This window comes from Mycotypha africana (assembly GCF_025528875.1).
Source record: "Mycotypha africana strain NRRL 2978 chromosome Unknown BDF20scaffold_5, whole genome shotgun sequence".
Classification (NCBI taxonomy): domain Eukaryota; kingdom Fungi; phylum Mucoromycota; class Mucoromycetes; order Mucorales; family Mycotyphaceae; genus Mycotypha; species Mycotypha africana.
Window position 1 is genome coordinate 1,291,151 of NW_026515729.1, and position 14,268 is coordinate 1,305,418.

Genomic DNA, 14,268 nt, shown 5'->3' on the forward strand with positions numbered 1-14,268 from the left:
AGAAAGGATAAAAACCCTTACTGTAGTGACAGAACCTTGATATTAAGTAGTTCAATCGAGTTCTAAGTAACGTATCACATTAGCGATCATACGAAATAATAAACTTACATAAGCTGATGACATTTTTCTTTTTTTGAGAAAGGGTAGGGCTTTTAATTCATTAAAAAAGATGCATGTCTACTATCGACTACTACTGCTAAGAATCTCTCTAGCTATCTTACAACCCCACAGAACCTTTTCTAACTCGTTTTCATTCAATCCTGTGTGTTTGGCATTAACAACAGATTCTGCTATAAAGAAATTACACCCTTGTGCTAATGTACGAGAATCCAGGATTTTACCAAAAACGTTGGCAACTGCTTGAGCTCCACTTGCATGTAACTGCAGAAATAGATGAGCAAAGAGAATTTCCAAAAAGATACGACCGTTACGTCGCACAGACATGAAATTAACACTCTTCAATACAGCCAAAGTTAGCGCGCCTTCTGCAATAAGAGCTGCATAAAATTTTGCTAGGTTTGCTAGTCTGCTTAAACGAATTTGTTTAGCATTATCATCGTCGACATGGTTTTCAGCTGTTGTACGTTCTAGGCCACCCACTTCAGTCTCGCCGCATTCACGTAAAAAGTCCCAAAGACAATATTGGAATGTAATTTTGAAAGAATGATCCACTTCACAAAGTCGCCTGCTCACAAGCATATAGTATGGGTTGAACGTCTTTTCCTAATGAACAAAAACAAAAAAAAAAAGAGAGAACCAAAGATATGTTAAGGTTTCAAATTGCATGAAGGGTTTCTTTGTAACATCGTTTTACATAAATCCTTACATTTCCTGTGCACTGTAACATAACGCGGCAAATTTCACGTTGTTGTACTTCACTTAATCCCAACTTCATTAGTTTCTCAAAGGCGTCCAAATAATCCTAAAAACAAAAATATATCGATGAATAACATTTTTACAGAATAGAACACAATGAACAACACTATGCTTTCATTTACCTCTGCGCTCATGATGGTAACAAAAATAGTTCTACGGATGTCTGTATTCATACCTTGCTTTCTGGCAAGTTTTAGCAAAGCTTCTTGTAAAGATCGGTCTTTCTTCAAATCTTCAGGTACTTTGCTTGAGGAGGTGTATTTGCTCTCTGTACCGACCAGATTATCTTTCCAAGAGGCACCGACTAACCACCATTTACCTTTGGTTTCCACGTTATGGATATCATCCAAGCTAACACGTAAAGCTTCTGTACTACGTACAGAACGTTTTTTCGCGAGGCCGTTCAAGAATTTTTTCATCTTTTGGACCATCTCTTTATCACCTTGTCCACCTGCGACTTGGCCTTGTCTGATCTTGTTATTCTTGATATTATTAATCGTTTCAAGCATGAATTTGTGACGAGTACTACAATACAGACAGAGTTTGATGATAAGCAACTCATGCAATGTGCTCGAGGTAAATCCCTCTTTCTTTTTCTTTTCCCACTTACGAGATATTCTTGGGATCACGTTTGGCTGTTTCCTTTTGTATCTCCTCAATGATTTGTTTCAGGGACGCAGGGTCATCGTTACGCATTTGAGGACCAGCAGCTATTCAAATTAAGTACGATCAGTTTTCCTGCATTACATAAAGCTTTGGTGATATACATACTTCGAATCGTTTTGAGTAACAATTCAACGCTGCTCTCGTCAAGGTTACTAATAAACAGGCGGACCAAGTCATAGATGATAACACAAGATAGAACCTCAAAATTGTACAATTCTAAAGTCAGTGTCAGAAGATTCCTGGATTGTCGCGCACCTGAAGGACCCTCTTCTTCATTTATATTCCCTGAATCATTGGATTCTTTCCATGAGCTGTATTCCCTTTCAAAGGATTCGATTAAAGTTTGTACAAAGTGTGCAGCTATTTGCATTAGTAATTTAAAAAAAAGGTAACGTAGGCTTTAAATGAGTAACACATATTTCTTCGTCTGATCAAACATGAAAAGACCCATTGCTTACCAAATTCAATACCAATCAAGCGATAAAGACTAGCGACGATTGTAGCGTAAGTGATAACAAAAGAATCCAATAGATTTGTCTTTTGCGAAATAGAGGTGAGAATAATATCAGTCAATGTGGACGTAACATCTGTATAGGATATATAGAACGATGAGCAACAGAAGGTTACTGGAAAAGATGCTTCAAAAATAAGTCTACTACTTTACCATGTCGAGGATAAGAGCCATAGCATTTTTCAATCTCCAACAGGATACTTTCCACATTACTTTCACTCAATCTGTTGAGTTGACCTTGCAACTGCTTTTGCAATCGTAGTTGTGTTTCTGATTTTCCGCTTGCTGCTTTTCGCAAATGTGGAGGGACATATTTTGCTAGAAGCTGCTTTTTTGTTGTCTCTGCGGAATCTACTGACTTTTCTTCGTTCTCCTTCGCAATGTTATCCTCATCGGAAATATCGTCTAGTTCCTCATTTATCGCTGCTTCATCACTATCAACTTCGTCTTCGTCAATAAGTACTGCTTCTTCATCTGTTTCGCTGATTTCTTCTTCTTCACTTGCTTCTTCCATATTGCTTTCTTCATCTTCGCTCGTTGTTTTTGAATCTTCATTCTCTGATTCCGAACTCATTTCTATATCTTCATCATCATCGCCACTCTCTAATCCTTCAAATATATCATCAACAGCCTATCGTAGCGTGTGAATAAGGTAAAGGATACAATTAAAATCTATGTTGCTGTGCAAACAAATCATCTTTTTAATTTACAGTCTCGGCTTGTTTTTCCATCTTTGAAGCATTTTGCTTTTCCAGAGCCTTTTGTCTCTTATTTCTAAGATACTCTTCATCATCAACAGCACTTTCACCCTCTGCATCATCCCCCGCAATATTGCCTAAGACGTCTAATAAGCCGTCGTCCTCAAAATCTTTACCAAGCTTCTTGGTTTTTTTCTTATTTAATCCTAGCTTCTTTTCGAAATAAGCAATTTCGCGATCGTCATTGGCAAAGTCTTCGTCATCCACAACATCCTGTCCTGAATGAGTGCTATTTTCCAAAAGATTATCTGATTTCAAGAGTTGATAGAGGCCGGGATTTGTCTTTGATAGTCGATTCATTGCTTCGGCAGAAGACTTTTCTTTTTTGCTATTCTTTTTTATCAACTCTTTCTTTTGCTTCTTGTTGTGGGTATCTGATTGTTTATTTGATTGTGTCGTTGCAGCTGCAGCAGCTGTTGTTGTAGTTGTTGCTTCTTTCTTTTGACGCTTATTACGATCATTATTTTGATTTCTATTGTCTTCAAAAGGTCGTTTCCGTTGATGATAGCTTGCATTTCTTTTGCCTTTCTCTTGTCTTTTTTGCTTTCTTAATTCTTTACGATTGGCGATCTTGACAGTAAAACGTTTAGCGAACTTACGATCGTCCTTTTCTAAAAGCAGGAAATATGTTCGAAATTTATACTTGTAAAAAAGTAACCTAAACAGCTTATAATACCTTGTTCATTGAGTTCTTCTTGCATAGCGGCTGGTAAAGTAGAGCCAGGTGTTGGCTTATGCTTTTTGAAGCCTCCATTCTTATTGAATTGCTGCCTCATACTGATTCACTGGCCTGATTTCACTGTCAAAAGAGTTTGAACAGCAAATGATTTCTTTTTCATAAGAAACCTAATAACCGTGCATTTTCAAACGTTGGACTGCTTTTCATGACTGTTGAATTCAGTACTTTTCTTTCCAGGAACAATAGACGAGGAGCGAACTTTTCAACACTACTGAATGTCAAAGGAACTGCCCTATCCTATGTTCAACCGTCCTCATTCTGATCAATGGTGGCCTATAAGCAATCAATAGGGATGGCACATTTTATTTGAAATTTTTAATAAAATGGATTGTTTGTCTATCATAGTCAATTGTTTTAATACAAGTGGGTTGTATCAAGCGATCCATTTTTTTGATGATAGTATTGCCGTCATGTTCACCTATCCATTGCCCAATCCATGCAATAGGACTGGATAAGTACGATTTTCTCATAATTTGAAGTGCTTTCTTGCACATAAAATCATTATGGTTCTTCATTAAAATTTTGAAGGTCAAATAAGGATTGTGGTGGTATAATCGAAAATAAGCCAGCGTATTATGCATTGTTACTGCCTTCAGTAACTGTCTGCCAAAGCGACCCTCATTCGTCGTCTGTGATAGTTGTAAAGTCCTTTCCAAAGCTACTGTAAGGTTTTGATGGTAACAGCAATGGTAGATGATATCCAAGGCGATATAGTATTCCTTTTTAGACTCCTACATGAATCGAGTATGAGCAACAACAATAATACAGTTCCAAGTTGTTCTTGGTATTACCTTTTTCTTTTTGTATAAATCGTTCGTCAGCCCATTTAAGATTTTATATAGCTCCTCATATCTTTCAGCTTTGATAGAGCAATCTGCTGACAATTCGTATACTGTAAGAAAGGCCAGTAAGAAACTTTAATGCATTCAGAAATTCACACATTGTAGTAATAGCTGGCACGAACCCTTTATAGCAAATGGATAATCTCCATCGCTCCAATGTGATGAATAAATACCCTCTCGGAGCTTTCGCAATAAGTCCACCACTGGATCCCATTTCTTTTTCCTATCGTCATCTTCTAGTACAGTCTCATCATCGTTTATATGGGCTACCTTGGACAACGAACAAATCATCAATAATTAAAATAATGCAATGGCTTTCGAATGAATAAGCTACCTTCTCTTTTATATGATCATACAATTCATATTGTAGCGAAACATTTTTTAAACTATTCGACATCATTAGAGAATAAGTTTATTTTGAATATCAATATTAAAGTGATCTTCCTTTTTTTTTTTCCGTCTCTTTTTACTCAAATATCTCTTCCCGTTGCTTTTTCACGTTCTGACCTGATGCTTGCTTTATCTGAATCCAGTCTACTCACAAGTGATAAATCTTGTACTTTTACTTCAGGTAGTGCGTCCCAATTCTTTGTTGACTTCCTCAAGCCTTCTGTGTTCGTTGAAGGCTTTTTCGCTTGAGTGTCATCTTTGTTCCACTTATGAACACTGTACTTTAACTTGTCTGAGCCTGCAAAAGTGTTTGTAAATGCACTGGTATCCTTTCATTGGTACTTATAACATATGCATTTTTACCTATCTGCTCAGTGTATTCTCGGTACCCACGACTGCCCCTGTTAGTGGGTTGTTGCTTTGAGCGATCTTCGGAAGATGGAGGGTCGAAAATTCTAACTGTCAATCCTTCTAATGGCTGTTTCTTTGACATTGAGCAGAATTTTGGAAAAAGGAAATAAAACTTTCCGAAAATGCAAAAGTTTTTGTATCTCGCCCCACCTTTTGTGTTCCGATCAAAGTTACTTTGGAAAACTGGCAATTGATAGGGTCAATGAAAAGCAGTTCAATGTGCTGCCGTTTGTTTTATATAGATAGTACGACTTAGTCTAATGACTTGTCAGTTTTCAACCGATCCTTATCCTTAGTAGAAATCATTTTGTGACAAAAAAGAAGATTCTTTTGGTAGTAAAGTTGCAGATACACCTTGGTTGATAATAGTCAAAGCATTGTTAACGACTTATTGAAGTAGCAAGGGCGATAGATTGCATCTGTTCCAAAAGCTTGTTGTTGTTTTTTTTTTAAATATGAATCTCAAAACCATCAACTTGCTTATTTTATATATTGTTCAACAAATTTCATGAACAGAAGAGTTTTGGAAGATACAACTGCTAGTGTTTGTAATCTGTACCAAGTCTGTTTTTAAACCTGCTCACGCTAAGGAGCATTTACAAGCAGGTTCAACTTGAGATAAACAGTCAGGCACGTCAAAAAGAAGCTTTAAATATGAACATGCTTATTATATTCGCTGAGAATAGTAGTAGGTCTTGTAAAACCGTTCTATCTTAGAAGATTGACTATACATTACATAGTCATTCACAGTATAAAGATGCACGTAAAATGGTTGAGCAATTAACTCATTTCCAGAAAAAACGAAAAGTTATTATATTCCCACAGATGTGCTTTCCTACGTCAGCAGACGCTGTCTCCTTGCTTTCTACAATCTCGCCCCTTGAAGGAATGTTGTTTTCTGTACGCCAAATATATAAACAAAGCTTTTTTTTGCACTTCCCCCCCCCTTTTTCCCTTTTCTCTTTCTTCATTATTCAGTACTCAGCAACCTCATCTCTAGAAAGCCAATCCACAGCCTTTTGATAGCAATCCAATCGGTCATTACTCCAGTGTCGCAGCAGATTGTTCAGCAATACTTCAGTACCGTCAATCAGATCAGCTACACGTTCAGTTTTTTCTTCCCTCCCACTTTTTTTCTTCTTCTTTATTTTGCTTACTTCTACTTAAAACTAATTCAAAAAACTGTTTCTTATCCTGCGATCGAATCTCTTGCAAGTTGAAGTCCCGCCTCCCTTAATATAGGCATTGCCTCGTAGTCGTAATAGTGACCGATCATCTTTGATCTGTCTATGCCCTTTACTTCTCTTCAGAATTCCGCGTAAATTCGGGGATGGTAGTTTGGCGGGGTTCCCGGATCGTAACATAGCCGTATTAGGGTGAAGCTTCTATGCACATCTAGGAGGGTCTGTCGCACCATTCCGCCACTGGATGTTGTATAGCGCCCTTCAGTAGCTCAATATACTTCGATATATTGGGGGAGGACCCTGAGGGTACGATTTGTTAGTATACATGTAATGCACAATTTGGGTCCCAATTGGTCTGTCATAGTTTTCTCTTCCTTCGGGTTAAGCAGGTGATTTTTTGGCAGATAGACGGAAGCGCCGGGGCTAGCGGTTGTCTCGAGTCTAGATGTTATGTGTATACGAACTGTCACTATTACTGTCGATCTGGATACGTTTGTCTGTAGATCTGTAAGTCACGCTTAATGTTGTGCCTGTTCTTCGCTGTAAATCGTATCTGGCTTGGTCCGATTTGCTTGAGATGACAACGGTGATCAATGTCCTGCCCGGCGCTGGTGCGGTTCAGTTTAAGCGTATGCTTTCAGCGGGGGTCACTTCCGTTCTTGCCTACTCTGGGAAGGTAAGGGAGTTGATCAGAACCCGATTTCTATATTTGAGGATGTATGCAAGTATGCCTCAGATGTTGCAAATAGAAATACGGATCAAAGGGTCGCTGCTTCCGCCTGAGTAACGCTAGTGAAAGGGAGTGGGTTCGGAAGTAGTGTTGGGTTCTGAGGGATCTCTTCTGCCTGAGTAAAACATTCTGAAAGGGATGCAAACAGAAGATCTTATTGGGTTCTGGGGGGGTTAGGGGTCAGACGGCTTTCTACTTTCACGTAGTTGACCCTGTCAGTAGTCAATGAAATTTTCTTGAAATTGACGAAGCTAAAAGAAAGCTTTTTAGAATTGATAGACTCGCCCAAAAGAAAATAAAGAAGCAAGTTTTTGTATTATCGTTATATACCTTGAGTTTATTGAAATGGTTTTGTATAAACATTCTAGTCTTGGTATCATATCTCACTTGCTTATTATAGTTCTTCGTAAAGAACACATTTCATTATCTAACTACACGAAAACTCGTACAAGACTTTTGAAAAAGGGAAAATCGCTTTGCTCATGTTCGAATATTGTTCTGACTACATCTACTAAAGGACTCAGGTTTTTAACACACGAATAGGTATTGCAATAAATAAGCGATGTGTATGTGCAAACACAGGAACGTTGAAATGAGACAAGTGGCATCAGTCACTTAAGCCATGACTGAAGATGAAAGAAACCAAGATAGTATATTTAATAAATGCACTCCAAAATTTACTTATGGTACTCATCAATGCATACTCAGTATAATACAGTCAATAATCTTCCTCGGTGGAGGGTTACGAAGAATGAGAGGCAAGGATTACAGGAGTGTCAGTAGGTTTTTGCGAGGTCTCTGAAGAAGAAAAGACTGAATACGACAAAATGCTTGATAATCAGTAAGCATAAACTGACAGCGCGTCATTCTGTGAGACATTTCGAACGCGATCTTCGTATCCTACGTCACTTCTTGTCTGATTCATAGTGTTAGAACATTTTTGGGTGAAGGGATACTGTCACGGAAAAGAGCTATCCACTTCAACTCATAATTCTTTGCATCTCATTAAGCCGCATTGTTGTTTAATTGTACACGTATTATTGCGCTCTGACATTGGGCTTCGAAAGAGTCTCAAAATTTACAGATTGAATATTCTGACTCTATGCTGTGAAGATTATTTAGGAAAGTAGAATGTCAAAGTGAGTTAAACACATAGTCTTTATAAGGGTTAATCAATAATGGCAGGCGGACTTTTCAATCAAACAACTGAGACATATTCATTCTTGTAATCATCTTGTTCTTCTATTTTTCTTGTTTCTATCCCTACTAATTTATTCAAGCAGTAAGGGAAGGGAACAAAAGTTGATATCATAATAAATAATCAGTAAAAATGCCAGAAGTTGTAGCCGATAATCACCCTCTTGAAACTTCTAGTATGACAGCTCAACTTGTTGATGACAGTACGAGTGATACCAATGAGGCTTTATTGATAAACGAGCAAAATGACACAACTACGGCTTTACCATCACAACAAGAATCTCACGAGACACAATCAGTCGTAAGCGATGTAGCTAACAGTGCTGTTAACACAGCTACTCCTGTAATTGAACAACCAGTCGATTCTGACGTTTCTCATGCCAAGGTAGATTTCAACAGCACAGTGACCCCACATTCCTTTTCATCTCGATCGTTGCTGAACAGCATTCTGACGATTGATTCTTTACTAACATGGGATATGAATAGGGTTTCTATAATACTGGCGACTCGAACGAGGTTGTTGATTTAGTAGTTGAGGGCCAATTGCCAGAATGGTTAGTCGGTGAGCATTATACAGTCGGTCCCGGTACCTACGATGTAAGATACACTCGCAAAATTGAAGTGGACGGTGTATTACAGAGTGCGACAGCTACATTCACATTTGGTCATTGGTTTGATGCGTAACGTTTAAGGCTCTTTATAGACAGTAGAGTGAATGCTGTCAATTTAGTATTAATGCATGTTCCTCTTAAAATAGAATTCCTTTAGTAAATCGTTTTGATTTTAACGGTGAAAGAAATTCAGTTACTTATCGCCATCGTTTACCAAACAAACGCTTGATTGAAAAGATCCGTGACCACCATGGATTTGCGCCTAACTATCCTGGTGGTTTGTTCAAAACAGATTCTAACCAAACTGTGCTGATCAAATTCATGGACACTGGTAAAAGATTGAAAGCTGATCGCGTTCCCTGTGGTCAACGTATTCTTACTCAGTTGCCTGGTGTGGATGGTAGACTATTCTGCCAAAACTTTGCTAATCATGTAAGACAAGATAGTTGAGTTGCGGATATGTGTGTCTCATCATAGTCTCACCTATATACCCTTAAATTAGGTTCTTGAATTGGACCCTTTCGATCTTAAACCCTCACGTATTCAAACCTGGAATGAAATCAATCCTAACTTCAAGGGCTACAGTTCCTGTCCAAATGGTCAATACGACCCAGAAAGCGGTGAATACATCAACTTTACCATGGAGATAGGGTACAGGTCCACCAAATACCACTTCTTCTCAGTTACGGAACAAGAGCCCAAAGGAAATATCATTGCGACCATTTGGGACGCTCCCACTGGTTGGGTCAACAACTTTGCCTTAACACTCAATTACATCATTATGGTTATTCACCCTATGTTAGCCAATACTGGCGCTGTCAAATTCGCATGGTCTGAAAGTGTTCTCGACTCATTCAATTTTTATTCTTCTGAGCCCACTTTATTCTATGTCATTTCTCGTAAGGAAAAAGCTGTGATTGCCTGTTATAGAGCTCCCGCTTCATTCTCTCTTAATCATGTCAATGCTTTTGAAGATATGCAAGGCAATGTAATGGTCGATATCGTCTGTTATGAGAACGATCAAATTGCCCATCAACTGTCGACCGATAATTTACGTCATCCCGAAAAGATGGGACAATTGGCCTTTTCACAAGTGCGTCGGTATACGCTGAATCGACCTGATATGGACGCACATGCTACTTATCTTGCCAACAATTCATTTATTCCGTCGGCAACTAGCATTACTTCCCGTATCAGTTCTGTTTTGAACTATGTGACAGGCAGACAGTCCCGTTCTTCTACCTCGTCATCGGAAGATGGAGCCAATAGTATCGGCAATAGTGGATGGCATGCTTGGATGCCAGTGATCGGATTTGAGGAACTGATAGATACGACATTGGAACTACCCCAAGTGAATCCTTATTATAAGATGAGGTCGTATTCCTTTATTTACGGCCTCGGTTTCACTCCTGAAAACTCCATCAAAGAAGGTAGAATCTGGGATAGCATTGTCAAAATTGTAAGTATATAGTATTGCAAGATGTATAGAGTCACTAAATTCCTTTGCTCGGCTGAATAAGCTAACAAAAGCTCATCCAATCCATTTCTTATAACAAGGACATTCATAAACAATCTGTAGTGGCAAGTTGGTCCGAACCATATTGCTATCCTAGTGAAGCACACTTCATTCCTCAACCTGTCAAACCAGGAGAGGATAAGTATTCCGTGCAAGAAGATGCAGGCGTTTTAATTAGCATTGTAATGGATGCAGCAAGGTCTACATCTTTCCTTTTGGTTCTAGCAGCAACAGATTTACAAGTACTTGCTCGTGTGCAATTGAACAAGTTAATTCCTATCAGTTTCGCGCGCGGTAGCCACAAACTCAGAAATAGTGGCGTCTAAACCTGTTGAATCCATATCTTTATCTTATACACATTCTGCATTTCGCTTCTTGTTCCTTTAAAAGAGAGAGAAATATATATCCCACTAATCATCTTTTGTTTTGTTCTTGCCGATGAAGTTCCGTGAAACCCCAATAGTTTCCACTAAGGCTTCAGTAAATTTGTTTCTATCTTATTCGTTTTAAAGTTTGGCAATAAATTCAATCAAAATACCTCGTTTTCTGCTCCTTTCGTGAAGGTAGAATTCAAAATGTCTGTGACGTACGTGCAGAAAAGAAAACTTTAGTTTAAATGGTAGTTTTATGGCTTTCATTGAAGCCTATAATAAAAAGGTTCTTGGATACTAGCCTGTGTTTTGAAACCGAGCAAGAGTCTAGGCCATTTCACAAATATATGTAAATGTACCCTGTGTCTTTTATATGTATGGCGATGCGTCTTGATTTGTTATCCATTTACAGAGCCGGTACGCTGGATTGTGTACAGCAAATGTCAAGAAAACCAGAATATCGTTTTATGTTGTGGTATATACCTTCCGCAAATAGGGGTAACTGCATGATGTACAGCAATAACATTGGATAAGTGTTTACGCTAATTGCAAAGGAAATGTCGTTATACCTTTCATTGCTGCTGTAACGAATAATATGGATTGGATGTATGCAGACCGTCTTCTCCAATACTTGAGCCATTATTGGATATCGTGGTTCATATTGGTACTGTTTTGGAAAATTGAATAAGTTTAGCGAAAATAAAAGGGATCATCACAGTTTCTGTTACTATTTTTACATGACTTTCTTCTATTCTCTATTCCACTGTTGAATTAATGTATTGTAAGTATTCATTAGTCATTTATTGAAATTTTTTGACGCACCTATACTTTATAAAGTAGGTCAACTCATATAACCGCACTCAAATTTAAAAGATGGCACGAAATTATGCGTGTTGTGAATTGAGCAATCTTCGCCTGTTCCTTCTCCCCTTGTTTCTAATGCAGAAAGCATATTGTTCGGGCTTATGCTATTATAAACATGCATAAAAATATATCAAAACGGGTTGCAGCCCATGCTCAGTCATTATCACCATAAAGTTAGTGTCGTTTTGGTTTTTTTTTCATATTTTTCAGCTTATATTCTCCTTAATTCTGCCCTTTTCCCTTTCTCTTTCTTCTTTAGTCTCTCAAATAGATAGGATAGGGATTCATTGTATATGTGTTTTTCTACAACTCATAGCATTTCCATCATTAATGTATCCACTTTATACACCCTCGGGCAATAATACTCCATCAAAGGGATCTCCATCCACCAGTCATAAATCATTCACGTCCAACAGTAGTAACACAAATGATCTACTGTATACAACGAAAGCTATTCATACCATTGTTCCTACTACTGGCACTTCCCTTGCTACTACGGCTAACTCTAGTGTAGCTAACCTAACACCAAGCAGTAATGGCATATCCACTACCTTTTTTACGCCCATCACAAGCCGTCTGTCAACAAGACATTCTCGAAAATTGAGTCATGTTCGATTCAATAAAAAAGTCTTATCACAACAACAACAACAACAACAACAAGATGACTATTTCACTTCATCTTCCACTCTCATGATACCCTTTGACGATCTTCTAAGTAGTACAGCAACGGTAGCGGCAGTATCAACAAAGAAAGATATCAATAATAGAGCACCAGTTATACCCACGGATTCGACGCTTATTTCGGCTTTCCCATCTTCCGCCTCCTCTTCGTTTTCTTTTAAGGATGTCGGCAAAAGTCTTTCACCTTTACCTAACACGCAACCAGCGGCAGCACAGCATAATGAACATACTGCTAGCATCCATAGTAATATAATAGAAATTGTTGATAATCACAATGAAAGTAGTCATAACAGCAGCAGTAGTAAGAGTAGTCATAATAGTCACTACAGCAGGCATCAAAAATTAGCCAGCAACAACTGCAAAAAAAGGAAGAAATGGTACCGTCATTGGCTATTCTCCTCTAAATATTGGGGCCCTTTTACTAGCAAATTTAACGATGATGGCAGCAAGGATAATAGCCAGAAGAAAAAAAAAGGACACTGGCCAATGTTCACTTATCTTATGGTTTCGTTCTCCCTTATCATTTTCTCAGGTGAAATCTTGCTGAGCAAGCAAACAACTGGTGAATTTTTTGAGTTAGAGCCATTTAACTACATGCTAGGGCCCTCTATTGAAATCATGATACAAGTAGGGGCGAGATTTCCTCCTTGTATGCGACCAGTAGAATCAATGCCAGCTGATGAACGTTATGTGTGTTTACATACGTTTGCCATTAAGGACATTGCCGTGGACGATGATGATATTATACCAAATAAGAAAGCTAGTAATAGCTTATTATCAGCGGAAAATAAAGCAATCCTAGGCGATAACAATGATACTCTGACTACTTCATCACCAGGTCAATCTTTATTATTACTTGATCCCGTCGTGGATTTGGCAGATCCTAGGTTACTGAATTCAAGTTGTTCCCTTTCAACGATTTGCGGCATGACATCTTTTCACGAAGACAATATACCCGATCAAACTTATCGTTTGGTTTCACCGCTCTTTATCCATACAGGGCTTATACACTTGATAATTAATATGGCGTTCTTGCTGTTACTAGGAAGACAAGTAGAAAGGGTGGTCAACTGCTTAAGGTTTTCTAGTAAGAATAAGAAGTCCGGAATACGAGAAAAATACTATCAAAGTCCAACGTATTCACAAACTGTTGTCGTTTTTAGTACTATTTTTCGGTTCGGGCATATTTGGACATGCTCTAGGAGCCAATTTTGCGCCTCCTACTACGCGTAAGTAGATCATAAATATTCATTGAGGATAGGTCAAAATTATTATTTTGTACTTAAAAGATTGCTTTTAAAAGCTTTTTTGGGTTGTAGTAGCTCATTATTTGGATTTATCGGATTCTTGTATATCGACCTTGTTGCAAATTGGAAACGATTAGAACAGCCTCTACGGTATCTTATCCAATTATTGCTCGGTACAGCATTTAGTTTTATCATTGGATTGCTACCTGGGTAATAAAACTTAGCCAATTCTTTACACTGATCGATGGGTTAGCTAAACCGTCTTTTAATTTACACATATGTTCAGCGTAGACAATTTTTCACATCTGGGAGGATTGACATCAGGCATACTTTTATCTTATTCCTTGATGCCACCATGTTTTCAATTTACCACAAACCATATATACAACAATGGTCAAACTGCAGAAGGCGGCAATAGCATATACACGGGTACTGAAAGTAATAATGGCGTGACAACACTAAAAACAAGTAATGGGAGTAATAACAGTATCGAAAAGGCTGACCCTTTAGATGAAGCACTGGACCTTCTAAGTAAATCAACAGATACGCACAACAGCAACAGCGATGAGAGCATCAACACTTCGAGACAAAATTTGAGCTTTCCTCGGCGATTGATTGTATACTTCACACAACTGCTCAGTTTGTGCTTATATGGATTATTGCTTGGTATATTG

At 38.2% G+C, this 14,268-nt stretch overlaps 6 protein-coding genes across 6 annotated transcripts; 4 read left to right on the plus strand and 2 right to left on the minus strand.

Annotated features, from left to right (window-relative positions):
* Window positions 1-180: 180 nt before the first annotated feature.
* BDF20DRAFT_835509 (uncharacterized protein) lies at window positions 181-3,587 on the minus strand (the record flags this gene model as incomplete). The annotated part of the gene is made up of 9 exons (XM_053078846.1): window positions 181-723; window positions 827-922; window positions 999-1,401; window positions 1,487-1,586; window positions 1,648-1,902; window positions 2,001-2,129; window positions 2,207-2,684; window positions 2,764-3,422; window positions 3,488-3,587. 9 exons carry the CDS (start codon window positions 3,585-3,587, stop codon window positions 181-183), a joined length of 2,763 nt encoding a protein of 920 aa, XP_052936442.1.
* A 2-nt stretch (window positions 3,588-3,589) lies between these two features.
* On the minus strand, window positions 3,590-4,384 carry BDF20DRAFT_511026 (uncharacterized protein). Its single transcript, XM_053075632.1, has 2 exons — window positions 4,342-4,384; window positions 3,590-4,281 (listed from the first exon to the last, which is right to left on the minus strand). Exon 2 carries the CDS (start codon window positions 4,129-4,131, stop codon window positions 3,853-3,855), a length of 279 nt encoding a protein of 92 aa, XP_052936443.1. The 5' UTR covers window positions 4,132-4,281; window positions 4,342-4,384; the 3' UTR covers window positions 3,590-3,852.
* A 1,351-nt stretch (window positions 4,385-5,735) lies between these two features.
* On the plus strand, window positions 5,736-7,283 carry BDF20DRAFT_869951 (uncharacterized protein). The gene is made up of 2 exons (XM_053081025.1): window positions 5,736-6,086; window positions 6,179-7,283. The coding sequence occupies exons 1-2, from the start codon at window positions 5,962-5,964 to the stop codon at window positions 6,411-6,413; spliced, it is 360 nt and encodes a 119-aa protein (XP_052936444.1). The 5' UTR covers window positions 5,736-5,961; the 3' UTR covers window positions 6,414-7,283.
* Window positions 7,284-8,273, plus strand: BDF20DRAFT_987751 (uncharacterized protein). The gene is made up of 2 exons (XM_053085251.1): window positions 7,284-7,886; window positions 8,035-8,273. The coding sequence occupies exons 1-2, from the start codon at window positions 7,730-7,732 to the stop codon at window positions 8,235-8,237; spliced, it is 360 nt and encodes a 119-aa protein (XP_052936445.1). The 5' UTR covers window positions 7,284-7,729; the 3' UTR covers window positions 8,238-8,273.
* Window positions 8,274-8,437: 164 nt separating this feature from the next.
* Window positions 8,438-10,757, plus strand: BDF20DRAFT_913067 (carotenoid oxygenase; the record flags this gene model as incomplete). Its single annotated transcript, XM_053084023.1, has 5 exons — window positions 8,438-8,689; window positions 8,791-8,984; window positions 9,062-9,347; window positions 9,418-10,374; window positions 10,473-10,757. 5 exons carry the CDS (start codon window positions 8,438-8,440, stop codon window positions 10,755-10,757), a joined length of 1,974 nt encoding a protein of 657 aa, XP_052936446.1.
* Window positions 10,758-12,848: 2,091 nt separating this feature from the next.
* Window positions 12,849-13,808, plus strand: BDF20DRAFT_819937 (uncharacterized protein; the record flags this gene model as incomplete). The annotated part of the gene is made up of 4 exons (XM_053077498.1): window positions 12,849-13,041; window positions 13,150-13,434; window positions 13,511-13,576; window positions 13,651-13,808. The coding sequence occupies 4 exons, from the start codon at window positions 12,849-12,851 to the stop codon at window positions 13,806-13,808; spliced, it is 702 nt and encodes a 233-aa protein (XP_052936447.1).
* Between the last annotated feature and the right edge of the window lie 460 nt (window positions 13,809-14,268).